A 16,366-nucleotide genomic window follows, 5' to 3' on the forward strand; every position below is an offset into this window, starting at 1 on the left:
TAAGTGAAGTAACGGACTGAGAAAAAAAATCGACATATGTTTCCCCCTCTTATGTGGATCCTAGAACCAAACCCCTGATAAGTGAGTATGTATCCAGGCATAACTACAGGAACCAGGATAATGGAAAGGAACCAGGGAGGTAAATGAAAAGAAAGAACCTGAAAGAGAACAGTAGGAAATAGGCTTTAATAAGGGAGATATGGATAAAAATTGGGTTAGTTTAAGGGAGGGGGGGGGAGGGAAGGGTATACAAGGAACCTAGGGGATAAAGGGAAAGAAGGAGCTCAAGAGAGGTAGGACCATAGGAGAAGGGTATTATTAAGAGAGAAAGGGGGAAAATGGGGGCACCTTACTTGGGAAAACCATGATGGAGGGGTGAGACAATGTGAGAGATAAACAATGCCTAGCTAGTTTTAAAAACTAGAGGGAACCCTATTATTCCAACAACCTACTGACAAATTATACATAGATCAAGAAATGTATGTCTGGGTAAGGTTGATCTGAGAATAATTGGTCTTTGCCCAAGATTTATCTGCATGACACACAGTAATTAAAAGTACCAGACTGGTGGAAATAACCTTCTTGGATGTTTAACAGACATACTTTGAGGCCTATAATAATTTGGTCAGAGGGACATAAAGGACAGTTTTTGCTCCTTGGCCTCCTAGATTGACTAGTTCCAGGGGACTATGAGCATCTCTCAAAGTGTCCTGTAATTGTGGTGGGTCACCTGTCCTCTTGATCATGGAGGCCGAGGAGACCCCCAGAGATGGACTTGAACCCGTGTCCAGTCTACAAAGAGGAGGGTCAACACAGAGGAATCATTTCCTCCATGCTTCCAAGTGAAGCCAGCCATGGTCGAGTAGGACCTTTGACAGACATAGACGGAACTGGTAAAAGATAGGAGCCAGGGGCTCCTCCCAAGCCCATGTGACTCCTGAGGAACAGAGCCTCAAAACCTTAAGAGTAAAAATAAATTGGTTTATCTAGGCCAACTCTATGGCCTTAAACACCCAAAACGAAAGTATAATCAAAGATTAAAGGGGCCAATATAATTTTTGAAGAGTCCATATGTATAGCTAAAGGTACATAACAAGCAACAGTGCCAGATAGCAGATACCTTCCTTTGAGTTGTTGGCCAGGGTGGCCAAAGGGACTCCCAGGTAGTAACCCAGCATAGAACTAGAGAGTGAACAGCAGACCCCAGTGTTATCTAAAGGAATATTGACAACTGATTGCTGTCAGGTGAGGAACAGCTGACCCTCCTAAAACAAAGACCTCTAGATAGTCTGATTAGATTCACCAGAAGGGCAAGTAGTAATGGGGAATGGCTGGAGTGCCAACAACACAGCAGACAGTAGCAGGGATGTCAGAGTATAAGGGCTCTAGTGGGGGGAGGGAGGCTATGGGAGGGTGCCATCTGGGAAGTGGGTGCATAGTTGAATAAGATGGTTTGGGATGTTCTGTGCGATAGACACACACACACACAAAATCAACAAATTAAAAAAATGTATTATATTTGAGGAGGAAGCATGGAAATTTGTGTCATGTTAATTAGTAGAGGTGATAAACGATACCATTGAAATCCACCTGATGAGTTTATAGACATGCACATGTGCCTAGGATCCAAGTGCAACCAATTATGACTAGTAATAATCAGATACGTTCAGATTAGAGATGCATGCACCAACATCTCAGTGTTAGTAGCAAAAACAATGAGTCTTTCTGCAAGGAACAATATATTCTAAAATGAAATGGAGGTCTTTTTGAAAGGTTAAAAACTCATTCCATTTTCTGTCTTACAGGGCTTATACTGAGTTCAATATTGTATAACCGTATTAAGTCAACTGTGAACCTAGAAACTAACAGCCACCTTGAAAGAGATGTATTCTTGCTCTGGAGTGTGTTATTGAATATGTTAAAGTTGTAGTGAAATGCTCCTTCTAATCATGTAGTTATTAAAAATTAAAAAAAAAAGTATCGTGCAAGAGTTACTCTGGGGTTAAGTGAGACAATGCGTATATTTCAGTTTCCTTAGAGAAGAGCCTGACCCATAGTGACTGCAGAGTTGTTGGTGTCATTAATATTCACAGTAGTGGAAGCAGGAGTTTAATGCAGGGTTTTGAAGAATTAAGCAAGAGTGATAACTCACTTGGTCCTTTGATGACATTTGTGGAAGACTACATTCAACAAATATTTTTTGAATGCTTTTGGTTGACTGTGGCCCAGAAACTGTTTGATGTGTGCAAGGTGCAGGAGTCATTAAGAGTCAGAAACCCCTGCTCCTGGAGGCTTACATTGGAAGGATGGAGACATAGTAAATACATCTATAGCATGTTACATTGTGGTGCTGGTGGGAAGTTGATAACAGGGAAAGGGTTTGGGAAGGATTGCGGTGAGAGTATTTATAGTTAATAACACAACAGCCATGGAGGACATGGCCCTGGAAAACTGGAGAAGACCTGGAGGAAGAACATTTGAGGCAGAAGAGGCTTGAGCAAGGTTGAGTGGGAATGGAAAGGATAGAGAGGTGACCTCTGAGGGTTTTGCCTTCATACCGTGCAAGTGACAAGACATTCCCAGTGACACAATATGCTGCTTATTTTTGATCACTGCTATGTGTTGAGAATAGACTGAACAGGGGAATTATTGCAACCATCTAGGCAAGAGATGGTGTAGACTGGGCGGAGCAGTAAAAGTGGCCTGAAATAGTCGGATTTACTTTAATAGGCGTAAGAGGATTTTGAACATACTGAATACAGGAGAATTCAAAGATGGACTTCTTGGATTGGGCAAGAGTTGCTATTCATACAGAAGCAAGAAAGACAAAGTAAGGGGTGGGAAGAAGACTGGTTGTTGTTTTGATGTGGTAATTTTGAAATGCATATTAGACAGTTGGAACTAGTGAGTGCAGATATGCGTCCAGGGGTGTATTAGCTATTTTCCTGTTCCTGTGATAAAATACCATTTTACCAGAAGCAACTTAAAGAAGAAAGTTTCCTTTGGGTTATGTTCCAGAGGGGGACTCCATACTGGCAGAGGTGTAGCAGCAGGAGCAGGAAGCTAAGAATCGACAGCTTCCCTCTCAAACTTGGAGAGTGAACTGGAAGTGGGCGAGGCTATAATCTCAAAGCCAGCCCCCAGTGACATACTTCCTTCAGCAAGGCTCCTCAAGGTTCCATAAGCTCCCCAAACATCACCCCCATCTGTGGACCCAGTGTTCAAATATGTGAGCCTATGGGGGACATTTCTCATTCAAACCACCACAAGGGGAAAAGATAGATGCTGAAGATATGAGTTGAATCTGTTTCACCCTTATCATATTGTTAGCATTTCCATTTCCAGATGCCAAAGTAGCTCAGCATTGACTCGTTCCTCAGTGTTAGGGCTCCGTTTTGAACTGATGGTGATAATAATGTTGCTAAGAACTCCCATCTGATGCTAAATTTAACAAGCTATTCATATCCTTAAATTATATGAGAAAACATACGTAATGGCTTATTATTTTGCCCATAATCACACAGCCAATAGAGCCTGCCTTTGAACCCAGGCTCGCTCTAGAACTATTGTTCCTGTAGCAGATAGACTGAGGAACCTGGGCCTCTTTGGGAAGGTTGCAGTTTGGTAGATATTTCCATGCACAGTGGCCACATTTCATAGTGAAAAAGAGTGAAATTTAATATCAGGAATTTTAGTTAAAACTCTGGATTACTAACAGCAGTTCTGGCCTAGAAGCTCAGATAAGGCAAAAAAGTATATCATGGGCATTTGAAAAAAAAGAACAAATCTTAGGCTCCTGACTTTCCTAGAAACTAAATCACTTAGAAAAGCAGGGAGTGGAGGTGACTGTCATTGAGTAGGTAAAGCTTAGGTGGGCTTTGGTCGCTTTCCAATTAGAATGAAGGACTGTAAGGAGAGATTGAGCAGTGTGACAGGCCAAGGACAGCTGGTTCAGGTCGTTTGATTCAGATGCTACAGTTAGTATTTTGCTAGAAAATAAAGTAGAATCAGTAGATAGTCAAAGAGGAGATGCAAATTCAGTATGTGAAGAACTGAGTGTATGGAAACTGATAACACTGCAAGAGAATTCACTACCTTAAGAATTTTAGTATGAGTGTGTGAGCGAAGTGCAGAGATCAAATCGCGAGTTGCAGGAAGGTGGTGCTGGGTAGATTCAGGTTCCTTTGAACAGAATGCTTATTACTCTTTAGTATGAAAATCTGTGTGACTTGAAATGACCTCTCCTTTGGGAGCTCATTACAGAACACTTCTCAATTCACCATTATATCCCCAGTTCCTTACACAGACGAAAACACAGGAAGTGAAGACTTTGAATGCTTGGTGTTTGAATTCATTGCTTCATACTCGCATTTTCATAAAAAAGAATGTGATCTTTTTGTCTTACCCACAAGAGGGGCAGTAAGGAGTGGAGTTGGGAAGTCAATGTTTTGCCAGGAGTGATCATGCCATATTGTTGCCTTCTGTGCTAAGGCTTTCATTTTGTGCATACTGCAATCTAGTGTTAGGAGGGGAGAAGTGGAAACTTATGGTTAGTATGGATTCTTTTTCTACCCCAGACTTTAAAAAAAAAAAAAATAGCCGTTAACATGTGATTGTTGTTTTTGTGTTTTAGCCCAGAAACGACACTAATGATTTTTTGAAAAATTCATTATTGGAATCTGATAGTGCTTTTATTGGTGAGTACATTCATTTTAATTTACTAATGCTATACTATTAACAGTATATATGGTTATTTTGTGTCTTTTAAGATAGGATTTCATTGAGTATGGACATTACAGCTGTGTACTACCATGCTAGGCTGCTCTAACCATTTTTGAAAGTAGTTTGGTAGTTCTACAGAATGCTGAGCAGTGACCATAATATCTGCAAGTACAATTCCTCAGTTTATGCCCTAAAGAAAATATGTCCAGACAGAGTTCTCCATGGATGTTCATTAGCTGTATTATTCCTAAGTGCCAGTAACTGTTTATGAAACAGGCAAATACACAGGCAAAATGTGATTTATCTGTAAGATGAAGAATGACTCAGCAATAAAATGGTGCATACAGATGAACCTCAGATACATGCTAAATGAGACATAAAAAATAATGTTGTAGAATTCCATTTATGTGGAATGTTACATAAGGTCAATCTGTTGAGCCAGGGGAAGATGCTGGACTAGGCTTGGAAAGTGGTTGCCAGTGAGTATAAGGGAGCTCTTTGAGGTGATGGAAAGTCTAGCTACTGATTATACAACTTTAAATTCCATGTAGGTGCTGGAGAGATGGCTCAGCGGTTAAGAGCACTGACTGTTCTTGCAGAGGACCCGGGTTCAATTCCCAGCACCCATATGACGGCTGCAAACTGTCCTTAACTCCAGTTCCACGGGAATCTGAAACCCTCTTCTGACCTCCACAGCATTGCACAACATGGGTGCACTCACATACATGCAGGCAATACACTCATACACATAAAAATATTTTTTAAAAAAAGAAATCCATGTATATGCACATATAAGCTGTGTAATATGTGTGTATATATATATGTATAAACTGTTTATATGTACAGTGGGATATTTTATGTATACACATAACATCATAAAGCACACACACACAAAACCTGAAACAAAACAAACAAACAAAAAAAAACAGGCTCTTTGCTTAGGTCTGAGTAAAAGACTTGAAATAGTCCATGTTTTAAGACTTCTTTGTGTGGACTGTTTAGGTGCTTATGGTGAGACGTATCCTGCTATTGAAGATGAAGCCTTCCCTCCACCACTGCAGCTGCCTTCTGCGAGGGAGCGCAGGCGGAACAAACTGAAAGGACTAGATTTTGTATGTATGAAGCGTCTTCTTTCCCTACCCCCACCTACCTTCTCAGTCTAGAAGAAGATTAGGCTCTGACCTGAAATTTATGGGGTCAAATAAAAAAAGGGCACTCGGTTTGAAACCCAAGTGGACATGGTCTGAATCTCTAGGTTCTACCATTATTTAATTGGTGACCTTTTAGCTCAATGAATCTGCTGGCATGGATATCCTGTCTTGGAAATGCTTACTGCCTCAGTTGTCATCCTTCTCCCTATATGGGTTTCAGAGAAGGCATGAAAAGCAACTGGTAGCTGTTGCCAGAAAGCCTGTGGTAGTCTCCTGATAACATATGGTGCCATCTCCATTAAAAATTTTTTTTTTATGTGTATGAGTGTATTGCATGTATGTAAGTGCACCAGTGTTGTTCAGTGCCTTCAGAGGTCAGAGGAGGGCATTGGATCCCCTGGAATTGGAGTTAAAAATGGTTGTGTGCCACCTTATGGGTGCTGGGAACTGAACCCAGATCCTCTGCAAGAGCAGTCAGTGCTCTTAACCACTAAGCCCCACCAACTCCATTTTTGTCAGGTGACTTACCCAAGGTCACATAGATCAAATATTCAAACCCAAGTTCTCTTCTTTCCTGTGCCTTTATGGTATAACCAATAAACAGTACAGGCTTTGAAGTATCAACAAATACATGCTCCAACAGTATACTTTCCTCTTTGGGTAGGCACCTTTGGACAGTTTCTTAGACTGCATTTCCATCCACATGACGCATTCAAGCATGTAGGTAGCTCCTAACAAGTAACGGCTGCTGTTAATTGGTGATATTACATGTACAGCTTTATCAGGGGGCACAAACTTTTTTTTTGCCTTAGCTAACTGATCTACTTTGGTCTAGGTTTGCCTTTTCTGCACATTTCATCATATAAATGATTACCTTCTTATCCTTTTTCAGGGTCATCTGTCTTGTAGCACGTGTCAGTACCTGATTCCTCTTTTGTATGTAAATAGTAGTTTATCTGTTCAACACATGATAAGTATTTTGAGTTATTGTCACATTTTTGCTTTCATGACTAGCATTGCTATTAGCGTTCATGTAGTTTCTGTATCTTTTCTCATTTCTTGAGTTGTATACCTTGTAGAATTACTGGATTATATGGTCACTGTGAATTTCCTCTGCGTCTTAAAAAAAACAGCCAACCTTTTCTAAAACAGCTGCGTCACTTTACACCTTTTCAACCACTTAGGAAGCTGGCGCTCCTCCACATCGTGGCCAGCACTCCTTACTGTCCATCCTTGAGTTTACAGCCATGTATTGTGTATTGTGTCAACAAACACCTTGGGTACTTTCTAGCCAGTGGTGGATCTTCTTTGGAGCAATGTTAATTCAGATCCTTTATCCATTTTTAAATTGTGTTGTTTTCACTGGTAAATGATTGTGAACTGTCTGGTTTGCAAATATTTTTTATTTAAAAAAGCTGTCATCATGATCTTCATAATGGTCTACTTTGAGGCATAGAAACTAAATTTTAATGAAGTCCTCTCACAATCTTTTTGTCATTTGGATTTTACCTAAGAAATTGCTTAACTTTTGTTTTCCTTTATAACTTTTGGTTGTCAACTTGTGTCTGTGGTAGCCCAAGTTAGTTTTGCGTGTGATATGAGGTATAGGGTCAGGGTTCCTTCTTTTGCATGTGGGTATCCAATTCTTCTAGTACAGTTCATTGAAAAGGCTATTTTTTTCTCCCTATTTCACTTTGTTGAGTATTCATCCAAAAATACAAGGATTCATTTCTGGATTCTTACTTCTCTCCCACTGTTCTGTGCATCTCTTCTTCTGCTAGTACAGTATCTTAATTCCTGTGGGTGGACTGAGCCTTAGCCCCTACTGTTTTCCTTGTATGCCCTATAATTCCAAACCTTATTCATCATAATGCTGCATCTTATCCATGACTAAAAGACATCTGACCCTGTAAACACAGGAAGGAGCCACGATATGCCTATTCAGTCAGTATTTTATTTTTGTTGTATTTATCCAAGGGTAAGAACATGTCTTAATTTACCAATTCTTTGTTAATGTGTGTTTCTAAAGTTCTCTTTTTCAACTACAGGATAATAACAGGCTTCATATACCACCAGATGGTCTCTCAAAACCTGTCTCCAGTATAAATGTTGATCAGCTTAGAATGAGAAATGAAGACAGAATGAGAAGACTGAATGAACTTCAAAGTAAAGCTATTAATCCAGGTACACAGTGAAGCTTACTGGCCTATGGCAAATCTGGAGGTACTGAAGTCCGTTGAGTTTTTATGGCCTAGGGCACAGTAACTATTTGGAAAAAACAGATGCCAGGATTAATTTTGCAACAGATTCTTTGTATTGGAGGGCACTCAGTTATGAGTGGATTCTGAAGAGTTAAAATAAGATCTGTGTACAAAATCTGTCCAGGCTTTTTCAGCAGGGAAGGTGCTGAGTAGTATGATACAGTAGTTACTCTCTGAAGTTGAGGAATGTTCAGAAATTAATTTTGAGTTTTAAAGTAATACATCTATTGTAAATCTCTGTAGTATTACAATTAAAAATTTACCATTGCTTGGCTCTCTACACCATGAAGGAAAATTGTTTCAGGTGAATCTTTTAAGTCATAAGTCATAAGTCTTCTCATGAGTGGACCTTGGTGACTTGTAGCTTGAAATTTGTCATGGAGTATATGAGACCAGACAGTTTCATAAGATAGCTACAGATCTCTTCTGTCAGCCCATGTCACATCCTTTTTACATTAGGCTGTTAGGCACTGGGATAATGGGACACTTTTCTATTAGTATTATTAGTTTTAGCAAATAGTACAGTGGCCTATTTAGACAACACTCATTGGTCTGTTAAACTATTGTTTTTCTAGTGGCAGTTTTTTAAAAGTTATCTTTAGATGCTACTTTTAAATTGTTTTCATTATATATACACATATATATATACATACACATATATATACATATATATATATACATACACACACACATATATATACATAGTTCAGGGGTGATGTGTTCTGATAATTGTACACCAATAAGCAGACACGGTAAACCGAGGGAATAGTGCTTTCCATTTCACACCTGGAAAAATGTGGACTAGTGTAAAAGGATGCCTTCAAGGCATTTTCTCTTAATGTATCCCAAGAATTGCCTTTTCTTTGTTTTACAATCCATAGACTTTAATACCTGACAGGGATATAGTTGAGAGAAGATAGTACAACTTAAGATTCTTTCAGGTTTTCAATGTCTAAACTATTTTTGTTTTAACACTATCCTTTCAAACAGGAGCTTTTTGGTACGGTGTGGATTGATTGCTCATTAAACTGATGGCACATATCCCTTTGCTGAGCTAATCCTGCACAGGAGATGTAATTTTTTTTTTAGAAAAAGAAATTGACATCACAGGGTAGGAAGACAGATTTTTTTCCTATTATATTTAATAATTCAAATATAAATATAGAATTAGAGTAAAATCAATTGTGATTAAGGAATGAGAAAAGTTACCTTAATGGGCTAGATGTGGTCTTCTTAGATTAGGTATAGAATGGAAGTAATTTCCTCAGAATGCCTTTTAATGTGCCTATATCAGTGTTCTAATTTGGATAAGTATTCCAAAAACTTAAAAGTTTTGTGTCATGTCCATTGTTTTTCCTAAAGGTACAGATAGAGAATAAGATTGCCTATATTTCTACAGTCAGCTTTCAATGTTTGCTAGGGTCTCCTTTGATTAGTCCTTGTAGGGTTGATGTGCTGTGGAGTCTCTTTATTGCTCTCCCATCCTCAACTTGGTACCTTTCTAGGCCTGTTCTAGTACTAAAGAGGTGGTTGGGGAAGCAGTCTGAAAAAATTCAGAACATGGAACTGTGGAGAAACATAAATCTGTAATGGGTGGGGCTATAGGCAACCTGTGTTTGTCACCTGCCACCTGTTATCTGACTTGTGTCTCTTACCTCCTATAGATGAGAGTTCATTAGTTGATCCTGATGACATCATGAAACAACACCTGGGTGATGATGGATCCAGCTCTGTAGCAACGGAGCCCTGGCTCCGCCCTGGCACCTCAGAAACTCTGAAACGCTTCATGGCAGAGCAGCTCAATGAGGAGAAACAGCAGGGTCCTGGAAAGCCAGGCACTTTCACTTGGCAGGGCCTGTCAACTGCACATGGTTAAAATAAACCAACACTGGACCCAACAGTGCCTTTTAAAGTGTAAGGAATGTTCAATCTCTATCTTGAGTAGTATGTCCTACATACTACTGACCTGACATTACTTATGTTCCACCTATATAAACTATATTTTTTCTATGATGATGTATGTTATGAATATTATGTACATAAAAGGCTACAATTACTGCTTTATATAACAGGATTATATAGAATTATTTTGCACAGTTTTGCCATAAGTCAGAGTGGTAATGAACTCTTGGATTCAACTACCGTATGTGCATTAAATTCTGCTTGCCATTAAGAGGTCGTGAACTACGCGTTGTAACAGTACTGTGAAACCCGAGTCTCTTCTGTTACTTGCACATTTGCTATTACATTAGCTTTGTGTTCAGAGCAGTTCATTAGAGAATACACCTGTTGGAGCTGTGACTATTCGAGTTGCTTTGTGACGAGGGACTCAAACAAGATCTGTATTTTCATGTGATTTGTAGCCACTGGTTCTGTAGAAATGAAGGGAGCTAGGATGATCTTATTCCTGTGATTCATGCACTACATGTTATGCCTGTCTGTCTCCGTATTATTTTTATGCTGATAAAAGGCACAGACTCAGCATTACTAATTTATCTGATTTCACTATTTCTTGATAGAAATAAAGCTTTATTTTTATTACTAATGTCAGTTTATTTATTTTCAAGTTTTTACTGAAGAGGTTTTTAGAGGCCGAAAAAGAGGTCAGAATTGGGGTGAAAGAGAGAGAGACCCTTGCATAAGTTTAGAGTTTTTCTGGTCAACAAATGATACTTCTGAAAAAGGAAAGATTCACTTGAATTCTGGAATCATTTTTACTTGGATTGTGGTGTTGCGTACCCACCAGGATGACAGCTGAGGCACCAGAGGACTGCTCCTGACACTCCCATGCAGTCAAAAGACGTAACAGCAGAAGAATTTTCCAAAATAGTAAATACTTAGTATTTAATGTTTTTGGGTACCTGTAATATTTTTTAAAATTATGTTTATGTGTATGCATATATGTAGGTGTACCACAAGCATGCAATGCCCACAGAGGCCAGGAGAGGGAATTGGATTCCTCCTGGAAGAGCAGCCTGTGATCTTAAGTGCTGAGCCATCTCTCTAGCCCCGCTATGTGTCATTTTTATGTTCAGTTTCCTTTACCGTGAATGTTCTATCAATATTTCAAAGAAAGAAAGCCTTTGTCTCCTCTTTGGAGAGTACTGATATTACAGCATTAAATCATTAACTGCCAGCCATGAGCAGAAATTACCCTCAAGACTAGAAGTCACAGGGCTCCCCGACACAAGTGGGTGACTTTTAGTTTTAACATTCAGCTGGGCTTTGAACAGACTGGGCCTTATGGTAGTAAATGTCACATATTAACTGCTCGTCTTCTAAGGTGGTATGGACGTACACCAACATATTTCCTGTTTTGAAATTAACTGTCACCCTCCATTTTGTTTAATGTTATGTGTACCACCACATAAGTTGACTCCTCATTCACAGAATACCACATTTCAAACTACTCCAAGGGAAGTCTCAAATAATAGCCTTATCTTTAATAAACACAAGAAAATTTATGAATGTCCTAGGATTATGAAAGCAGCAGGTGGAAGGCTTTAATGTCAGAGAATGGAAAGAAACTGTGTCTTTCTAGCTGAAACTATTCTTTTCATGGTTTAGCCTTCAATTAAAAACAAATAGGGCTGTGGGTTCTGTAAGTTTTGACTGCACTGATGAAATAATTCAAAAACTTTATTGACCTATAACCTGATTAGAATATGCCAGATGAGAATCAATATTGTACAGAAAGTTGTACAGAATTTTACATAGAAAACTTTACATCTGTACCATATACATTTTATCCGCCTGAAAAAATTTTCTACATCCACTGTTAACACGGAATGCTTGACAAGCTTGTCATTTTTTTAACCATCAGAGCACAATTCACAGTATGAATACATTTCCAGTAAATCTAACCTCCCCAAACCATGCCAGATTTGTTATGTTACTATAGTCAACATTAAATTCTGTACAGAGAATAAAATCTACATCAAGCCCCGCCACCCAAAAGAAAAGTGACAGCAACCTAGATTCATTTTGCAGTGATTCAAGTTTCAGTCTGTGAAAGATCACTCTTATTTTAATGGCTCATCTTTAAAAGCCCTAAGAGTATATTACAGATAGCTCTTGTCAGCAAGGATATTTTCTACCTTGGTGGGTTTTTCCCTCCTGTTGTGATCCTGACAACTGTCAGCCACAACAGCTTCAGAGCATGTCAAGCTCTCAAAAGTACTACCCCACAATCAGGGGTAAACAAAAAATACCCCCTAAATAAAGACAAAAAAAATTCAACCAAAATGTTTAGTGCATTTTGACAAAATATTGTGGGTATTTAGCAAGTAGATAAGAAAATAAGAACTAAAGTAAAACAGTGCAGGAAGAACAATATAATGTTTAAGATTTTTATATTACAGACCTGCATTTCTGTACATTTTTCACAGAAAGATGATTACCAGTATCTCAGACAGCCTGAGTGTGCAAAAGTCTTCAGAATAAGAATACCATAGTTGCTAAATATCTTTTACCATGAACAATAATTTCTTTTTCTCCCCTCCCCCAATTATAAACATTTTATCCTTCAAAATACAGCTCTCCTGAGTTGTACTTCTTACAGAAGTTCAATCTTTATATCTATAGTTCTTTGGGTAAATTTTACTTCCACACCTGCCAAAAATATGTGGGGCTCTCCCTGCCTCAGAGGACCCAGGAGCACAAGCTGACACTCAGACATGCTTTCTGCTGAACATCGCCCAACACAACACAGAATCCACCAGATTACAAAAAGGGACCAGATGGAGTGTTCCGAGTTTCAGTTATAGCTGTAAGCATCTTTACCAGCAACTCTTGGACACTGCAATTCAGAGAAACAATTTTTCAGGTAGGAAGCCTCTGCTCCAGGGTCCTTTTAAAGAGCGGAGGGATGTAAACACCAACAGAAAAATATTAAGTTCCCATCATTGCTTGTTTATTCCAAGTTCCTGTTCAGGTGGTTGTGATATCTGAAAAACTATTCCAATTCGCAGAAAAAATCTTCTAAGAACAGCACGAAGTTCAGGAATCAAGTCAAATTGCATAATTTCACATAAGAGAGGGTAGTAGAATGATGCATGAGCTTTAAACTGGGGAGGAGGGGAGGAAATAAACTTCTGTTAGTAGTGTCTGGATTCCAAGCCACAAAACCTAAAGTGCCTTTCAAGCTAGAGCAGCTGGCATATGCACTGATTCTAGGAGACAGGTGGTTTTGTTCAGGTGGTGATACAATAGAAAGCCTGACAAGATTCCAAGAGAGACGGCACAAACCCAGATTATTTACTTCTCCATCACTGTTTGGAAAAACATTTTATAGCTGGGCGTGGTGGCATACACCTTTAATCTCAGCATCCCTGGCCTACAAAGTGAGTTCCAGACCAGCCCGGGCTACAGGGAGAACCTGTCTCAAAAAGACGAAAAAAAAAAAAATCATTTTATATGTCTTTGACAAAATCAATAAACTAGTATGTTTTTCCTTGTGTAGCATACAAAAGAAAGCAGAGTTGAGTTTGTTTTTCGGTCTTTTTGGGACAGGGTTTCCCTGGGGCCCCAGCTGCCTGAACTCGCTATGTAGACCAGGCTGGCTTTGAACACAGAGATCTGCCTACCTCTATGTCCTCAGTGCTGGGATCATAGATGTCTGGTAGAACTGAATTTTTATAATGCGTAGATTACTGAAATTGTATCTGTTGACTGTTAAATACAGTTTTTAAGTTTTAGGGGAAAATTCTAATGAACAATGCAATATCACATACATATCTTCAGGCAAAGATACATGCATTCCATTTTTATAGTTCTAATTTATATACCTTGACTTATCTTGGCTTTAATTCCCTATCTTCCTATTTCTTTCCTTCATGCTCCTCTGCACCTCAGCAAGTACAGGAAAGCAGTGCATCACACTGGCAAGAGAGTAAGGAGGATTCAGGTGCAAACACATCTGGACCCAGGGAACGTGACTGAGTGAGTGACTTCGGACAGACACCCGACAGGAATAGCACTGCTTTCCCCCACAGGATTTTTCATATGCTACTAGAGCCTAAAGTTTGAAATCTAAGGGAGTCATAGCAACCTCTTGTCTTATACCTAAGTTGCTTTTAAAAACAATGTAAAATGTTTATTTTTAATATACAATTGCAATAAAATCCATTCACATATATGATTAAGTATATATAATATGAATAATCCATATTTACATATAAATGTCTAAATTCATACTTACATGTAGATTTTTTTATCTTTAATTACATTAACCTAAACTTTTAAAAATATTTATTATTTGTATTTTATGTGTATGAGTGCATTGCCTGCATATATGTGAGTGCAATGCCGTGGAGGTCAGAAGAGGGCTTCGGATTCCCCTGGAACTGGAGTTAAGGACGGTTCATAGCCACCATGTGGGTGCTGAGAATTGAACTCGGATCCTCTGCAAGAGCAGTCAGTGCTCTTCACCACTGAGCCATCTCTCCAGCCTCATTAACCTAAATTTTTTAAGTGAGTTCATAACTTGTTCACTAGAGGATTTAGTTACCCACAGCTACTAAATGGGCCAAAGGAGCACAGGCCCAGGGGTCAGATACAGTTTTTGTGCAAGGATGCAGAGTGGGCTGGAATAGGGGAATTTCAGCAATTCCAGAGGTCATAATGGGGATTTCAATGTGGAGGGACCCAGGAGCTTTTCAAGGTGTCTGATGGATTCTAATTCTTCCTCTACTGAGTTCCCTACTGAACTGCTGACTAGAAAACAAAGCTAAGTGAGATAGTAAAGTTCAGTTCGGGGAGGCCCACAGACAGTGTAGTGCAGCTCAAGTGCTCTGAGTGGCATCCTTACCTTGGCCTCAAGGTCAAGGAGCTGGACAGAAAGCCTCATACTTACCCTGTTATCACTGATCTTTAGAACTTTAGTTAGAAACAATAAAAGTAAGTTAGTCCAGGCTTCCCGATGACTCTCTGAGGTTAGAGTGAGGAAGTAACTTAGAGCTTCACTGCAGACACTGCAAAAGAGGAGGTTGACTTTTCACTGCGTGTAGACCTCTTGGTCTACCACTAAGAACTACATTGACTGTCAGTAAACTGGCTAGATCCCATCTGTTTACATTAAGTGGAGTACCAATAGTCACACTTTTTTTTCTCTTTTTTAAATTTGTTTTTACTAAATTTTGTTGTATTTCATACAGAATATCTCAAACAATCTGAGTCATCTTTATAGCCCTGTCTCCACCAGCACCTTCCCATAGCCCCCCCAGCTGTGAACCCATATACTCTGTTCTGGAGTTAAGGCCCACTTTGTCAAGTCAGTGTCTCCAGACATTCCCCAGTGCAAGTCCATTCACTTCTGGTCTAGTCAGATCCCTCCCATCTATTCAAACACCTATCATTTTCTTTTCTTTTTTTTTTTTAACAGAGCATAGGGTGGGGATTTATTTGCAGAGGAGTGGGCGCCCCCCCCATTTATGGCTGCACTGGAAAGCCCACACTCAAATATAGATCCTGTCACAGAGGCAGAAAAAGGTGAGAGAGGTGCCTCATGGCATTCTTGGCTTATATATCCTTAGCCCCTCCCCCACATGCAGCTAAGGTAAACTGATGAATGTGGGAAGGGGGTGTATTTCAAATTTGACAAACAACAAAACAGAAAAAGAATCCATTGGAAACGTCTCAGGAAAATCACATTTTTCTTAATTTCTAAGTTACATTTGATGTAAAGTCACAATGTGATTGACAGTAGGTACAGAAACTTGATGTCAAGGCATGGGTTGAAATAGGTGGCTCCTTCCTTCACTGATTCTGAGGCTTCAGACCCTTCTGCACTTGATTAGTTTTATTTATAAAATAAGAGGCTGTAAATGATAGGATTTTTAAAATGTACTTAACCTACTGCTCTCAAAACAGGAATGCGAGCAGTGCACACATGCATGTGACAGGGTTCTTTATAAATGGCATGTTTCACTCGGTGTGAGTTTAAATTTATTTGTCATAATGTAAAACAGAACCAAACAAGTAAAACTAAGAGAAACTCCAATTATTTTTTTTTGATTAAAAAACGCAGACAGGTAAGGCAATCTGTCATTTCCACAATGATTGCTTTGTTAAAAAAAAAAGATCTGTCTTAGCTGGGCATGGTGGTGCACGCCTGTAGTCCCAGCCTTGGGAGGCAGAGGCAGGAGGATCTCTGTGAGTTCAAGGCCAGCCTGGTCTACATAGTGAGTTCCAAGACAGCTGGGGCTACAGGGAGACCCTGCTTCAAAAAGACAA

General features: G+C 39.3%; 2 protein-coding genes across 8 annotated transcripts in view; one reads left to right on the top strand and one right to left on the bottom strand.

The window, feature by feature from the left end:
• Nucleotides 1–10,675, top strand: part of Cspp1 (centrosome and spindle pole associated protein 1) — a 137,805-nt gene extending 127,130 nt beyond the window's left edge. For 4 of the 7 annotated variants that reach the window (XM_029557006.1, XM_029557007.1, XM_029557008.1 and 1 more), the window contains 4 exons: nucleotides 4,634–4,697; nucleotides 5,725–5,834; nucleotides 7,922–8,059; nucleotides 9,798–10,675. In XM_029557006.1, coding sequence (XP_029412866.1) covers nucleotides 4,634–4,697; nucleotides 5,725–5,834; nucleotides 7,922–8,059; nucleotides 9,798–10,010 — 525 coding nt within the window. In that variant the 3' untranslated portion in view covers nucleotides 10,011–10,675. Of the gene's footprint in view, nucleotides 1–4,633; nucleotides 4,698–5,724; nucleotides 5,835–7,921; nucleotides 8,060–9,124; nucleotides 9,246–9,797 lie in introns of all 7 variants that reach the window. The other 3 variants (XM_008854774.3, XM_017794788.2, XR_003847255.1) reach the window with 2 other exon arrangements.
• Nucleotides 10,676–11,752: 1,077 nt separating this feature from the next.
• Nucleotides 11,753–16,366, bottom strand: part of Arfgef1 (ADP ribosylation factor guanine nucleotide exchange factor 1) — a 116,133-nt gene continuing 111,519 nt past the window's right edge. Inside the window, exons 38-39 of the mRNA XM_008854780.3 lie at nucleotides 14,988–15,105; nucleotides 11,753–13,200 (exon numbers count right to left, since the gene is read on the bottom strand). Coding sequence (XP_008853002.1) covers nucleotides 13,036–13,200; nucleotides 14,988–15,105 — 283 coding nt within the window. The 3' untranslated portion in view covers nucleotides 11,753–13,035. The remainder of the gene's footprint in view (nucleotides 13,201–14,987; nucleotides 15,106–16,366) is intronic.

Source organism: Nannospalax galili, unplaced genomic scaffold (assembly GCF_000622305.1).
Source record: "Nannospalax galili isolate Female #2095 unplaced genomic scaffold, S.galili_v1.0 scaffold247, whole genome shotgun sequence".
NCBI classification, from domain to species: domain Eukaryota; kingdom Metazoa; phylum Chordata; class Mammalia; order Rodentia; family Spalacidae; genus Nannospalax; species Nannospalax galili.